The sequence below is a fragment of the Aptenodytes patagonicus genome, chromosome 1, assembly GCF_965638725.1.
Source record: "Aptenodytes patagonicus chromosome 1, bAptPat1.pri.cur, whole genome shotgun sequence".
Lineage (NCBI taxonomy): Eukaryota > Metazoa > Chordata > Aves > Sphenisciformes > Spheniscidae > Aptenodytes > Aptenodytes patagonicus.
Genome location: NC_134949.1, coordinates 70,194,591 through 70,210,611, shown reverse-complemented (window position 1 = coordinate 70,210,611; position 16,021 = coordinate 70,194,591). Strand labels below are relative to the sequence as shown.

General features: G+C 40.6%; 1 protein-coding gene across 1 annotated transcript in view; it reads right to left on the bottom strand.

Annotated features, from left to right (window-relative positions):
* Positions 1-16,021, bottom strand: part of CACNA1C (calcium voltage-gated channel subunit alpha1 C) — a 457,514-nt gene that overhangs the window by 164,258 nt on the left and 277,235 nt on the right. Inside the window, exons 6-7 of the mRNA XM_076341467.1 lie at positions 14,234-14,395; positions 12,153-12,349 (exon numbers count right to left, since the gene is read on the bottom strand). Coding sequence (XP_076197582.1) covers positions 12,153-12,349; positions 14,234-14,395 — 359 coding nt within the window. The remainder of the gene's footprint in view (positions 1-12,152; positions 12,350-14,233; positions 14,396-16,021) is intronic.

Here is a 16,021-nt window from a genome sequence, read left to right as displayed (position 1 = left end):
CTTGTCAACCTGAAATACTCTTTCAGCCTTGCTGAGTCTTTAAGACAGGTGATAAGGAGTGGGAATTTAAGGTCTCAGAGCTGACTCAAGGCAAAAGGACAGAGATGGAGGTAAAAAAATACAAAACTCCAAACCTTGTAATAAGCAAAAATATAAAAAATAAAATAAACTAGATTTACTTTTATGGACTTAGGAACAATGGAATAAAATTGCTTCTGAACGGCTTAAAATATAAGCAAAGGACGCCAGATGCCTTTGCTCTTATTCTGGGTAGAATTTCTTTCTAAGCATCAACATCCTAATAGTCTTAAAGGGACTCCAAGCCACAGTTGCTCCTTACGACTGTTCTGAAATACTCCACATTTTGTAGCTGGCACTATCAGATGGATGCAAAGGAGAGACTGGAGAGTTCAACCCAGCTTCAGCCTGAACTGATGACACTCAAAGGAAGGAGCAGCACTTGATCAGTTGCTTTGTTAAAAATTATTTGTTTTGACAATCACATTTCTTTTATTTTGAAGTACTGAAGGAGAAGACAAATTTTAAGCTCAGTTGTTCTCTCCAAGCACTTATTTTTAAGGCTCTTCTTACTGTGTTACCTCAATTATGGAATTTTACAAATTCTGTACGTGAATTCTGTATGTACATATAGACATCTATAACCTTTTTTCAGAGTGTCTTCAGGAGAAAGGCAAGACAGAGGTGGATGAAGACAAGTGCACAGGGATCATGAAACAGGGCAGAGAATGCTCCAGACAGGTTATTCTGCTAACCAGTCACTGTAGGGTAAAAGCAAATAATGCAGGCAAGATTCATCATATGTGGGCAGTGGGAAGAATAATAAGATTCCTATGTGTACCTTGGTTCCCCAATTGTTCTGTATGCTCTGTAGTGATGGAAAGGGCAAATTAAAATTCCACTCTGAGCTAGAAATATTGGCAATTTGTACAGAACTCTCTGTAGGAGCTAAATGGAGCTATTAACTGAGAAAGGACCGCCTCGATGAGGACAACAGAAACGTCAAGGGAAGAGATTAATTTGCAACAGAGAACCCTTGAGAAAGAATCAAAGAAACTGCAGCAATGGAAGATGAGTCCAGAAGAGAGAAGGGGAAGGGGGCAGACAGATCTGAGAAGATGGAGTCTGCAGAGGTTGCTGCTTCACCCCTGCTAACAAAGACTATGTTGAATCTGCTGTGGATGTCCTCACCCAAGTACACCTGCTCTGATCCAGGTGAACCATAATTCCTGGTTTATTTTAGAAAAACTTTGGGTATAGCTATAGTTCATTGCTATGCTGCCTGATCTCCCTGACAAGAGGGTGAAGTCTCCAGAACTGACCAAGATTCCCACACAGCACTATAGAGAAGACAAGTGAAAGCAGTGCTGGGCTTAATGTCAGAGTCATGAGAGCACACACTCCTGCAAAAGATACACCTTGATGGGTTTGAACTTCTCGGGGAGACTGTGTAAAGGTGGGAGTCCTGCAGAAGAGCCCTACCAGGCTGTTGTAACCTGTGGAAGAACAAGGCTAGAGCGGAGATCTAGAAGCACTGCCTTATAACCATGCCAGCTGCTTGATGGCAAAGTGAAAACATGTAAAATAGCTGTTTGAGCTTCTCTGAAATTATACAATCACAGTGGAATGCCATTTTGCTGTTATATGAACTCCCTTCAATGATGAACACACAAAAGATGTGAAGCAAACCGTATTTGCTTTTTGTTGCATACGGTATGCGGGAAGTGCATTGTTGCCAGTAGAATTTGCCAAGCTTATTTCTTTATAACAGCACTGAGTCATATTTTCATCACTCATTAAACACTGGGCCCACCTTTTCAAGGATATGCACACTTTCTCAGCTGGGAAAGACTGTATAAAGTCTGAAACACATAAAAAAGCCCAACTTTCAACCACCTAGCCCCAGATTACTGATACTGTATGCTGACACTGAATCCGTCCACTGTGTTTTTTAGCCCCCAGTATATAACCACTAGACTCCACAACATTATGTCATTCTTTAGTAAGGTTCTATGTTCATATTTCAGCTGTTTTCGGTTTGGGTGCACATTGTTTTTTGCAGCGAGCTGTTCTTTAACAGACTGAGCTATTATGGGAAATAAAAGGTCTCTGTCTGAGAGCGGGAAGAGAATTAAAACTTGCATTCAAATACCAGCAGGTCAAAGTGTCTGTGGCACACAATGACTGAACCGAACTGTTTTTCCACTGCAAGCTATTTCTGTTGAAAATGCTTACTGATCCCATACTTCTACAGCACAGTAGTTGGTGCTTGCCAGAGAGGTAGGGCGGACAATATTGACTTGGGTGTGTTTACTACTGTCTTCATTAAATCTGGGATTTTAAACGGCTTTCACACAAGTTTACTGTACAACTTCAACTGATGGCAAAGGCCACTGGCATTTGACTTCACACTTTTCATTTCAAAATAGAGGAAAAAAAGTTAGGTTCTCCCTTGACTTAAAGAAAACAGCAGTGTTACTGGGTTTTGTTTTCACAAAGTTGCGACATTTATTAGCACTAGTAATGTTCCAAAGGGACATGGATTACCATGGCAAATCAACTATCTGAAAAGTGGATTTTACTGACAAAATCTCAGCATATTAAATTTTGTTAGTGCAAGTACCACTGGGAAATTCCTATAGTCAACTATACTAGGGGAGGGAAAACACAAATAATCGGGAAGCTACCATTTACACCTCCTCCCATCCCACCTGTGCTCTTTGTGTTTTCTTGTGGGACTTCTCTATTTTTCTGTGAAAACTGGAGGGGGCTATGTACCTCTGCAGCATGTTTGGCAATACAGGGATGCTGAACTCCCACTGAAAACATTAGTTACACAGCAAGAATTCCTTACATCAAAGACAAATTCTGAGCTCAAATAAGCCTCCTGCTTTGCCACCTCACTCTCTTTCTCCAGGTTTAATACGTAAAAGAAAAAAAATAATTAAATGTATTTCAATTCACTTTAGCATAGACCATGTTACCCAAAAGTGAAATATTGAAATACATTTACTGCCAAGTGATAAAGCAACTCACATTCTGGAGTGTGCTGGAACTGTTACACTTTGAGGATGTAAATAATTCCCTCTAAACTATTCCCTCAAAAGTCGTTTTGTTTTTGGGTTTTTTTTTTTGTTTTTCAGTGGTGTCTCAGGTGGTTCTGTCTGCATTGAGGCTGACTGTGTCATACAGACCAGCTGGGAAAGAATAGGTCATACACCGACCCAGGCAGAGCTCTTAAAGACACTAGGCCCAGACAGAGCAGGTCTTCAGGACTTTCCACAAACGTAGCCTGGAGTCTAGTATGCCAAGCCCTTGCTCTTGATCTATTCTGATTGTTGATATAGATGGCTGACAGACTATTCTCCCTACCTCTTCCCTACTCAACAGCTAACATCAATAGTGACATTACTTTTGCCTTCTTATTACACTATTCTTCTTGGTTCCTGAACAGTAGATCTACTTAGAGGAGATTCATGTCATTGATCCACCTGCAGTGTTCTGCCAAAGTCAGGTCCCTATACAGGTAACAGCACCCATTAAGTCTCTCCATTCTCTCATGTGACCAATTACATGAGCGGGTTAGCTTGTTGGGTGAATTTGCAAATTGCAGAAATGCCATGTAGTGGTCTCCAAAAATTACTTGGACTTGCGTGACTTAATCAGGATTTGAAGTCAGGCCTCCAGAGGCAAAAGTCACAAAGCTTTACGCGAGTTGCCTTGTTCCCATGTAAGTGTGTATAGCTTTTTTTCCCTTTAAAAGGAAAAGGTTGATCTTTGAAACAGTCATCCAAAAGCCCAGAGGCTATTTAGCCACAGGGCTGATAGTTCTTTCATTACAGCTAGTGCAGCAGTTCTATCTCTTACTTCCGCTCAGTTATTTAAAAACCTTTCAGCTTTTAAAGGCTTTGGAAATTCACACCAAAAGTATAAAGTGGTGATTTCAAGCATGAAAATACCCCCTAGGATGGTGGGTTTCCAAATCTAAAGATTTCATTTCATCTTAGAATTCTGGGCTTTCCCTTCCTGTCTCTGTTTATTTTGTGTTTACATTTGCACAGCTGATTATCCAGAAAGGATTTTCTGCCTGTTTTACTGTATTGCTGTTTTATGACTGTTTCTATTTATCGCAGTGCAGACCGATAGCAAATTCTACCACAAGTATATCAGAACAGCACTGATTGCTGCATGCACAGGAATACACAAGCACATACTGTTCATAGATTTACATAGCCAATTAAATCCTTAAAAATAAAGACAATGAAAACCAGTACTGTAAGCTGTAGATAATCACTACCTTCTTTACTAAGTGGAGGCATGACTGCCAGACTCTTTTTTTGCAGTTGATCAGTATATCCCAGTTTCCTTTGTAGCCAGTTCCCCATCTATGATACTCCTAGAAATCCATTCTACATTTTAGATGATGAATCCCGCTTTCAGTTGTGAAATCACACCCAAAAGGCTCAAATAAAATGTACAATATCTAGAACTCATAACACACAGCTAATAAACCTTCATCTTACAGGCACACTGGCCACTCACAGATATTGTATAAGCACTAGAGGTTCACTGGAGAAACTACTATCAAAGAGCCTGAATGAGGTGCAACTGCATTATCGGCAGACAAGACTGCCCCTTCTCTTTTTCTTGAGAGTCTTATCAGCAACACCAAGTAGGTAAGATCAGCATGATGTTCAGGACTGATTTCTTCTAGATACGCTTTAAAAATCCACAGTGTGGATGTTCTGTGCTAAATATTCCTCTGATTGAGTCCTAAAACCTTCATTTTCTACTTCTGGTCACTGTGCATCTGTAGGGACATGTGCCCAATATTGTTTTTAGGCCTCCAATTTGGATGCAGTTCAGAGAATTGGAGTTAGAAGGAGACAGCTCTAGAGGAGGCCATAGGTGCAGCTAAACTATACGCTTATGATGGTATGACCACCCATCATACTGAGCCCTCAAGCCCTGCTCAGGCAGAAATCCCACTGAAATCAATGAATAAAGCCAATATTAGTGGACCAATTCTCTTTGCAGGCAGGAAAGACTTAGTGCTCACAGTAAGATTGGTGAGGGATTAGTTGTAGTTGCCCTTTGTCTTGAAAACAAGATGTTAAACCACATTAAACTCAAAATAAACATGAGTTTTATAAATAGTCAGTTCTAGAGCCACCACTTGTGTTCTGACCTTGGGCATATTCCCCAGTCTTTTTCTTTCCCAGGTTCTAGATAATGAACCGAAGTCTGTTATTTGTGAATCTGTCTAGTGGATATGGGACCAAACTTAACAATTCTGAAGACGATTGTTTCAGAAGGCAACAATCATCAGTTCCTGAAAAACTGGTAGTAGGGCCCAAGCAGTGCACCCACAAACAGAGGCACTCAAAATCCTAAGTCATATAGAAGTGTCCCAGTAGCTTAGCTCTTAATTTTATAGCTCTGGGATAAAAGATTAAAGACTAAAGACAAGAAAGGTCTCTGTGGTGATTAGACAGCAGCAATTAGGAAAAAGTCTAAGGAAGAACAAAAGAAGAAAGAATAGAGAAAGGGCAACAGAAAGACAGGGCTATTAAAGAGGTCCTTCCCATGCAGGAGCACTGGGCAGAGGGTCTCTACTAACACCTCCCCATAACCAACCCAAAGCAGCTTATTTTTAATGGAAAATTTCTTTCCATATAGAGGAAGAGGGCTGAGAGGTCCAAAGTTGAGATCTGAAAGGCCCATGAAAACTTCATTTCACACAATAAGCGCCTATTTTGCATTGAACAAATGTTCAGCAGCAGGTTTTTGTGGCAGGTGGCAACCAGCAAGTCACTGCTGTTACTCGCTTTGAAGGCAGCAGTACAGGCAACCGTGACAGAGAAAAAGGAAAACAGATTTAGGTCAGCATTTATGCAAATTAGGTGTGGACACTGCTTTTCAGTGCATTAATGCTGTGGCCCTTCAGTGCTCTGAACTATGGGCCCTCTCCCCTTACCCACCACTGTTACAGCAGATGGAGATGAAATAACCTCTGCAGTTACAGAGATGGGTTGCTCATACTTGCGTGCTTATTCTTTGTAAATTTTTCGCATCCATGCAAAACCCTGCCAAAAAGATGATTAAAAAGCCTCAACCCCACAACAATAAAAGCCCAACATTTTCTTGGAGGGGAGGGGGTGGATGGGGAATAAACACCATGGAAACATGTAGACAGATATATTCTTAGAATCAGATCATTCTCTTGTGTGGAAAGCCTTACTAATTCAAGCCTAAGTGCTGCAAGAATAAAGGGTTAGAAGGAAAAACACAGCTGGCCAAAATTGGGGGTTGCAGCTCTGCATTTAATGTCTTCCACTTTGTGGCAATATCTCTGTATTCCTCACATCATCTTCCTCATTGGCTGCAGCAGGCTGTGGGGGGATGAGAAAAGCTCACAAGATACGTCAATGCTGTCAGCAAAGTAAATTATATCTGTTGTCCAGTTCATTCTGTTTTGATTTCATGATGGGAATTGTAAGGGTGACTGTGCGCTCCAGTTTCAAGCTCATTTAGTGACTCTTGGAAGTATGATCTCAGAGATGGAAGGATCTTCCAGGACAGCCTGTTTAACCCACTGCATCTATATATGCTACTTTATGCTGTCCTTGGGGATGCGATGCTTCTGAACGTTTCCACTGATTCAATCTCACTACATTGTGGCTCTCACTACATTGTGGTGGCTCTACTACACTGTTTTAGACTACTAAAACGTTTTCTTGCCTAGGGGCTGGGCAAGCCTACCAAGGATTGTTCAGTTAAATTTCAGGGAGTCAACTTATTACATGCCAGTTCGGGTATTTCTTGCAGGGACAGGTTAGTGCCCTGGATCTCATCCAGACCTGGCTTTAGTCTATCTAGAATAATACCACGCTCTTTAGTTTACAGTTAGAGCCTTGAGGTAAACTGTCCCTGGAGGCACTGCATGTTATTTTCAGAGACTCAACCAAGTATTCTGAAGCATTGTCCAAATGACATGGGACAAAGACAATACTCCAGAAACGATAGCAGGCTCAAGGGTGCTCATTATTAATAATCATCAAGCAGATCGAGTAGAATTACTTAATCCTAGAATTCAAGCTGTAATGGGCAAGCTGTATACAGGACATCTCAGGGCCAGGTTCTCCACTACCCAGCAGTATGAATAGCCCAATGCAACAACGTGTGGTTGCGTTTTGCACTTGCTCTGCACTCTGTTTTCATTTATATATACGATTGCTTAGATGCAGGGGAGTGGAGAGACCAGGCACGTAAAACTGAGGCTGCAGTGGGCAGTTTTGCATGCGGTGTCACAGGGATCCAGCTGCAGAAAGCAGATTTCACACAAAGATGAAAGCCTTTCTAGAGACGTGGCACTGTCCAAATTGTGTTTAACTCAGAAGCAAATCTTCTCCTGAAGGACAGTAACAAACTGATGAAAAATAATTAAAAAGAAGCCCCATTAGGGAAGGTTGAAAGAACCGAATCTGCTCAGATTAGAAAAAAGATTAAGAGAAGACAACAAATGCCTACAAATACTTAAGCAGGATGTTACAAACTGCACAGGGATTAATTTTCCTCCTTAGTCAACAAGAGAATAAGAAATAACGGACTGCAGCAGAGACTGATTACAAAATACCAAATGACTCCATTTGTAACATTTGGATTTGCATCTGCTGCTGGAAGTTCCCAAGACTGAGGGATCTTTGGAAATGGGCCTTGGTGCCTGCACAAGGGAGCTAGCTGCTAATGCTGGCTAATCATACACTGAGAAGAATGTTGAGAATAGTAAGCTCAATATTTCTACAACGCATCAGAAAAATTATGATGTGACATATGATAAGAAGTGCCTGTCAACTCAGATGATTCTATGAACTGACCGCATGTGAGACAAAGCCACCTGGCAGTTATACTGAGACAAAGTAAACCTTGTAAGACTGAGGCATTATAGGAGATGTGCTCCTATGAATACTTAACGCTCCCTTCAACAAAGATCAATTCTTCAGCGAAGAGTCAACAAGGTTGTTTTGCACAGATTTTCATCCTGTCCAATAGAGTTATTTTACATTAAAAATTTGGCTCTTTATAAGTAATTATCTTACCTGCCACTATAGCAGCGTCAAACTGTTTTCCCTAACATTTTTCTTTCATGTTTCAAAAGAAGCCAATCTACTCACAAGTCTTACCTGCTGAGTGAGAGAGGAGATTGGAAAGTGTATCGATCTTATTGATGTCAAGTCCTTCTAGGGAGTAAAAGTTTATTGCTTTCCTGTCTCTGATTATCTTTTTGTGAGGATGTGGATCACAGGCTGGGAAATAGTACTCCATGAGAGAGGAGACAGGCTTCACGACAGATGTGAAAAGCTGAAGAAGGCATGAGGGGAAGCATGAAGAAGGAAGCAGGAAACTGAAGGTAAAATTTGAAGAGCTACTAAGTGGATTAGGAGTCCAGGGCTTGTGGAAGGTCATACAGCTTTCTAATTTTTAAACATGCAAGTTTAACCTTGCAAAGTGTGGCACAGGACAGACATAGGCTTCATGAAGTTACTAGTGTATTTTTCAGGGCAACATGCTGAAATCTGTTAAGCTCCCTCCATTCCCACTGAGAGGAATGCAGAGACCTAGGTACCTTTCAAAAGCTATTTTTCAGAAAATAGAAGATATAATTGAAAAGCACTTATAGAAAAGTTCAGACCAAGGGAATTGCTCCATTGGCTAAACATTTCCAGCTAAGTAATTCAGTCCAGAGCTTTATCTGTTGTTCTGCTGAGTTTTAGGTCAGGGTCTTATTTTCAAATTTAAGAAGGGAGCAAAGAAAACTCCCTACATCCACATGTATGTCCTTGGAAGACTATCACAACAGACACCAAGGCCCTGATTAGGCATCTCTAAGTCTTCATGTTGTACACATGACTGCATATGGAAAATCTCAACAGCATGGTCAAGATTTTACAAAATAGAAGGCGAGATCCTGACCTTTTGAAATTAATTGGAATTTTGCCATTGACCTCAGCAGGACCCGATTCAAACCTTGGTATCTACCCTGAATTGCAGAGGAGCTAAGAATCTAACAGTCTGCTTGAACTTTGAATGCTCAGCACACTAGCTTACACCACTAAGTTTAAGCAATGACTTCTGAAAATCAGACAACATTTTCTTATACTGTTCTTTAATCTGTACTTTCCTGTCAGCATAAAATGGACAACCAATTCTCTACCTCAGGATGTAGTTGGAGAGAGGGCATCTTTAAGTCTGGATTTCTAATTTAATTAACTGTGCAGATTTATTTCCTAATAAAGCAAATTTTAATTTCCATGGCCTCACTGTGGATTCAGGAGATCTTTCAAAGTGTTATATACTTGAGAAGAGAATAGCCTCCTATCTCTGCACTCTTGTGGAGATGCAGCCCCCAATGGGTTGTCACGACAAGACCACTCTTCCTTGGCTGAAAAGGCAAAGGCCAGGGACTAGAGTTTATGTATGAGTCAGACTTCACTAAAGAAACAGTGGCTCACAGGAAATTTAAAATAGTTATTTATATCCTACCCCACTTACTAAAATTCTTCCTTCACTCTCAGAAGTTGAAACGTTGCATCTTTTCTATTCTTTACTATCCAAAAATACTCTTCCTTTTGATCTGGCTAGCTTAAGCTGGAATGCGCTTTGCATGGACTGTAAAACTTGCTGTATAAACCACAATAGATATGGTTTGAAACACCCACAATCTGAAATTACAGCGTGAAAGTTTAGAGACTGTTTCTACATATAAATACTAAAGCCACAATGCTCCTCATAGGTTTGCCATGTAGTAATTGCCCAATCAACATCTGCCCCCAGAGTAGCACAGACCTCTCTGCAGAAGGAAATACCCATTGCATCTCAGACACCTTCTCTACCATATGGCAAACACTGATCAGTGCTGGCTTCTATCCACTTTGTCAATATAACACAAAGAGGCAAAAAGTCATATGGGACAATAATACTCTTAGGATTGTTTACAGCAGCTTAACTGAGTATGTCTGTCATCTCAGGCGTTCAGGTATTTACTCTAACCTTGTATTTCATGGCCTTTAGACATAGGTGATATGTTCTTTTCTTTACAAACTAAATTTCCTCCTCCTCAATTACTGAAATTTTATCTGCAGTGCTAACTCTTACCTTTTGTAGTCTTGTCTAGGAATAACTGGAAACTGACAATAACAAATATTTGTTTCGAAAGTAAGCATTCTATCAAAGCCATAATCTAAAAGGCTAACTATACAGATGCCCCTAAAAATAATGACCATCAATCTGTATTAATTTCAGGTATCAGTTCACCATACTGTCTCTAAAGGAAAAAGAACAGCTCAGGAAATCAGTGAAAAAAGCTGGCTGAATACCAAACAAAAGCCAACAGCTAAAATCCAGGTTGCTGCAGGGACACCTTAAAAAAATCAGACCATCTGCAGCAGTCATGGTAGAAAATCATTTAGTAGTGAGTATATGCTTTTGGCTCCTGTTATTAGATAACTGATAACTGAGTTCTGAATGATTCACATCCAGTCATGCAAATGACACATGGACCCAAAAGTGTGGGGATTGGCAGGGTCTTTTGTAACACGTGCCTTTGGAGAAAATTGAGATAACTTGTGGAAAGGTTTCACAATACTAAATGGTATACACTGCCAAAGCTATTTTCATGTTTATTTCTGGTATCTGTTACTCTCTCCTATCTCCCCTGAACTACCTATAAATCCCCTCAATCACAGAAAGACTGGAGGAATGTGAGCTAAATGTAATAAAAAGACAGGTCTATTATATATAGCCATAGTTGAGCAGTGGAGTAGTTTTGTGCAGTTCCTTTTCTGACTTAACTTCTGTTCTTCTTCATTATTTTATTAATCTATACCCTCTTTTCAAGTAAAGGCAATTTTTGTGCTCTGAGACCCAGACTCCCCTTGTGGTTTGATCCCTGCCCTTTATCTCAGGCATTAGAAGGAAGCTAGAGTCACAATTCTAATCTAAATTTACAAGGATAAAGAGACAACTGCTAGCTGTTCCACATAGAGAATATCTATTGCAGATAAGCTAAATCTTCAAAGGAAATCTTGTAAACTCTAACTCACTGGTGGGTAGAAGGCAGCTTCGGGCTCATGTTTAAGAGAGAAGCTGATGCTGATTAACAGTGCAAGCTGCCTCAGTCCAGATTATCCTTTTGTGTGCTTTGGGTCTTCTTCAGTTAAGTTCCATCGTGCATTGTAGCACATCCTACCATCTTGGAGAACCAGGTGTCATAATATGCCAGTCTTCAAAGTTAGTCAGAGTCTGGGTTAGCCTATACAGACAGGACTGAGCTGTGTGAATTAAATTCCTAGACCATAACATATTGTTGCAAAAGTTGATGGCAAGAGCTGAATCCAGAAACACGTTTATATCTGGTTTACAGGTGAAGGCTAAATCTGATTTTAACCTCTACAGTATAATTGTACTGCCACTGAATTTCCCAACACATTACGAATTACAAGGTAGAAACTAAAGCTATTGAAACTTCCAGAATTAGGGTAAAGGACAAGATGAGACTGCATTTAGATTAAAGATAATATGTTTTGGCTAAACATGTAACCATGATTGATACCAATGTCAGAGTTAGGAGAATTTATCCTAATACTATTATGATAAAAGTCGTAATGAGGAGTAGTGCTGGCACAAAGAGGGATTTATGAGGCCTTTCTTATAAAACCTACGAGCTGATCAGCGTAGTGCCTTTGTAACATTAATGCCATGGGTAGAGCACACAGTTATCTGTCACAAATACTTCTACATCAGTAATCTGGAGATGTACGAGATGTTTCACTCCTGCAGAGAGGGTCTTTACATGACATTCTGCTCAACAAAGGTACATTGCAAATCTTCAACCAATAAGCCCCGTGCCATCTTTCAACATTAAAATATCAATGGAAAGTCAACATTTACATTCGATTTAACTGCGCCAGATAAACCCTCCCGTTTTACCCACTAATATTCAGAGGTAATTAAAGCTCCATGCTAGCAACCATGCTTTCACTATATAGAACAAGCAAGAAAGCTAAAGCCCCAAAGCTTCAACATAGCTGGAGCACATGAGCAGGCCTTTCAGCTTATCATTTTCGGATACGTACCCAGTACAGTACATCTGTCCAGCCCTCCATCGTGATGCACTGAAACACCGTCAGCATGGCAAAAGCAAAATTGTCAAAGTTCGTAATGCCGTGCTTAGGACCCTCCCAGCCTGCCTTGCACTCTGTGCCGTTCTGACACTGCCGCCCATGCGCAGACTGGGGGGCGCAGGGAGACGGATCATCTTCTGCAGGCGTATCTTAAAGGAGAGGAGGGAGAAAATGGAGATGAAGAGAACTAATTGCTATTTGACACACTGATAAGTGAGTGAAGGATATCTGATTTTAACAAATACATTTTGCAGTGAATCTGACAGATTTCTCTAGGAATACACAAGAAACTATTAATTTTAATGGGCAGAGGGATGTTTTGTTGTGATTCATTTTCTTTTCGTAAAAATAATGGCCAAGCTGTCAAATTTTACAGTCAAAATTGAAATGTCTTTCAACGTGAGAGGGAACATTAGATCAAGTCTATTACGTTTCTTTAGGCTGCATGTTATGACCAGTGTTTTCATACTGCAGTCACCTGGCATCTGGGTTAATCTTGGAAGGGAACTGCAGCACTGACTGGCACTGTTGAAGAAGGCTGAACCCTTGCAGCAGACAGGCTTCAGTGGAGATAGGTTGATATGGTGCTGGGCCACTGCTAAATTACAGCAGAGAGTCTCTGGAGCTCTGCTCTTTTGGGGTTTAGAAGCTGTGTGGCATTTTATCGATGGCCCAGTGGCACTCTGAAGCTCTCTAAGACTCTACTGCTTGATTATCCACCCCTTATTCTGTACAGGTGTTTCCGAAAATCTGAGAACCCATACAACAAGCCTGCCTAGATGCTTTGGTAAATGGAAAATGCTACAGAAAACATTTTTATTAGCACAAAAATTCCTGCAATAGGATTTTTTTAATATACGGATTTCAGCGCCTATTGCTACATTTATAACAGGTGCAGGTATGCTTGTGTGTGGGAGCAGGTAATTATGTTTGTTTCTTATCTTATATGGCAAAAAATGTAATTTTCCAAAAGTTCTGATCACATTCTGATCATTAAAGCGTGCCAGAAAGAGCAATATTAGAATTAGATGCTGTAATGTATAATAATTACAGACAGTATGGAGAAAGATATATACACTTTAAAGATGTAAACCAGACTGACAATTCATTATAGTTCTAACATCATTTGCAGAAAATGAAATCTGCCAATGTTATAAAAGTAGAAAATATAGAACTTCTGAAACAATTTCCTGCTGTACAATATTTTCTTGGTTACGAGCTGAACTGGGTCCTAGACATTGGCACCCACTACCACATGGGGAATCACTGCTGCTCAAGTTGGATAAAACAAATGAAAAAGCACACATGGTTAGGTGAGTGAGTGACAATACAATTGAATTATTTTGTAATGTGAATACTTCTTTCTGTAAATAATTTGAAAGTTTTCTCCTGGTGGATTTGGTGCAAAAAGTTTCTTCCCATTAGTATACTTTCACTTTCTTATTAGCTGCACTTCTAACCACAGTCACAGCCTGCGATTAAAAAAAAAAAAAAAAAAAAAAAGAGGCTTCTGGGCCTCAATTAGATATTCCTTTACAACGATACCAGTTTAAAATGAAGATGTATTTATCTACTAGATTAATAATAAAATATAAGAGTTGTGCATTTCCGTGATGCCATGTCCTTTGCAACTCAGTCTGCTAGTGGTGAAATCATCACTACTTTAGTGTTGCTTGAGCCTCTGGGAGATTTGTTAAAGAACTCAGGCTGGCTTGTAGTGCCAAAGGTCCACATTAAGAAGTCCACGACTGTGTTCAGCAGGAATTGACAGTTTGCTTGTAGCCTTTACAGACAGGCCGACAACTGGGTGCCCAAGATGAGCAAGCTAAACTCTCACTGTTAGGGACAGTCTCTCTATATCAAAGGTGATGCAGATCCAAGAAGCAGAACAACAGAATCACCACTGTACCCAAACAGGTACACAGCGGGGAGCAACAGCCACCTGTCTCCTGTGCCAGCACAAATGCTCCATTATATAAGGGGAAAGCATCCCTCAGAAAATCTTCGTATGTACGATATAGTGTTGCCCTTACCTATAAGTCCCCCTTGCACATGGTAGCAGGTTTTATGCATCTTCCCCATGAATAACTCCAGTCCAATGATGGCATAGATAATAATGACAAACAGCACCAGCAGGGCAATATGCAACAAAGGGACCATGGCCTTGATAATTGAATTTAAAACCACCTGGAGACCTGCAGAGAGAACAGAAGGAAGCACTTATCAGCAAGAGAACAAAATTTAGAGGCTATAAATTGCATAATAATATGTCGGTTTTATTTCATTCCTCCTCACCTGAACTCATTATCTTGATCATGTAAAGACGTACATTTACAGATCACCTCCCTCCAGAAGGTCCCCAACATTTCACAAATTTACCATTGCAGCCTGGATCACAGAGTAAAGTAAAACAGGTATTACCTCACCTGTCACTGAAATATCACCACCCTGGAGAGGGAATCCATTAGCTATTTTGCCTGTTCTTGAAAACCTAAGCTGATCCCCAGACAGTACTGAGGACAGTTAAAACACGGAAAAAACAAAGAACAACCAGAACTGAGGCAGGACGAGAAGAACACTGAGACACGCAAGAGAGCAACTGCTGGGGTACCACAGAGCTGCACTCAGAGCATGGGAAGAGACGGCAAAGTGAAGTCGTGTCCCTACTCTGATCCTGGGTTCTTCCAGAGGTCAAGCCTGTCTCAGGCAGAGCCTGAGCTGCTGAAGGACACAAAACCCATACTGACTGAGCGCTCTCGGCCCTCTTAGGATCGCCCTGCACTTCAGATCCGCCTTGCCTTACTTCAGTCTGAACAGAGGGAGAGTCAGAACCAGCAATGCTGGCTTTGCCCCAAGATTTAGGGACCACTCTATAACAGAGGTTGTCCAGGTCCCCAGAAAGGGGTATAAACAAAATATTGTTACACGGCTGTTGTTAAGGCATGAGACTGGTATAAGTTCTAATCATGATTGAGCCACACATTTCCAGAATGACCCGGGGAAGGTGACTTGTAGCCAAGTTTGCTGAAGCACTAAGCAGCTGTACCTTCAGATGCAGTTAACTCAAGCTGCAAATTCATGGGCCTCTCTCTGTCTCTTCCTCCTCGTTTGTAAAACCAGAATAACAAAGCCAGCCTCATAAGCCTTTAGTAAGGATTTGCATTTACAGAGGTCTTAAAGTTATTATCACTACTGGTAGTGATGGCAACCACTGTCACTGGCAAGTTATTAATGTTGGAAGTATTGAGAGACCTCTAGAACTCTATAGTCTACAAATAGCCAGATCAGAACAATTATGAGCTCATCATTTTGCCATGACTGAGAGCCAGAAGCCATTAATGTCTCCTGCAAACGCTGTCATCTCCTCAGAGAAGTTGATATTAGCTGTGATTTTCGAAAAATGTGATTCATGAGTTGTAAATGTCTGTTATATATCTGCCAAGAGTTTGTGATAACTATTAACGTTTAAAACGTATCATCTAAGATCTTAGATTTTCATTTTTATTACTTTTTTTTTACTAATTTAAATACTTTCTAATAAGGATGACACATCTCTTGACAAGCATTTTCACTCATAGGCAATCCACTTGTCAATTCACAGCTAAGGCTGAGACTTTGCGTTTGCTCCCCAGCATGATGGAATGCAGCAGAAGCAATCAAAGGTGACATCAGCTGCCAGGCCAGCAAGATCATTCACTGCCTGCTAGTAATGCAAAGCTGGCTACTAGCATCCCTCCAGTCAGAACAATTTTTTAGGTGTCTGCAGTCCGTTCAGCTATCTGTTAATGGTTCATGCTACTATCCAAAGGGAGTGATATTCA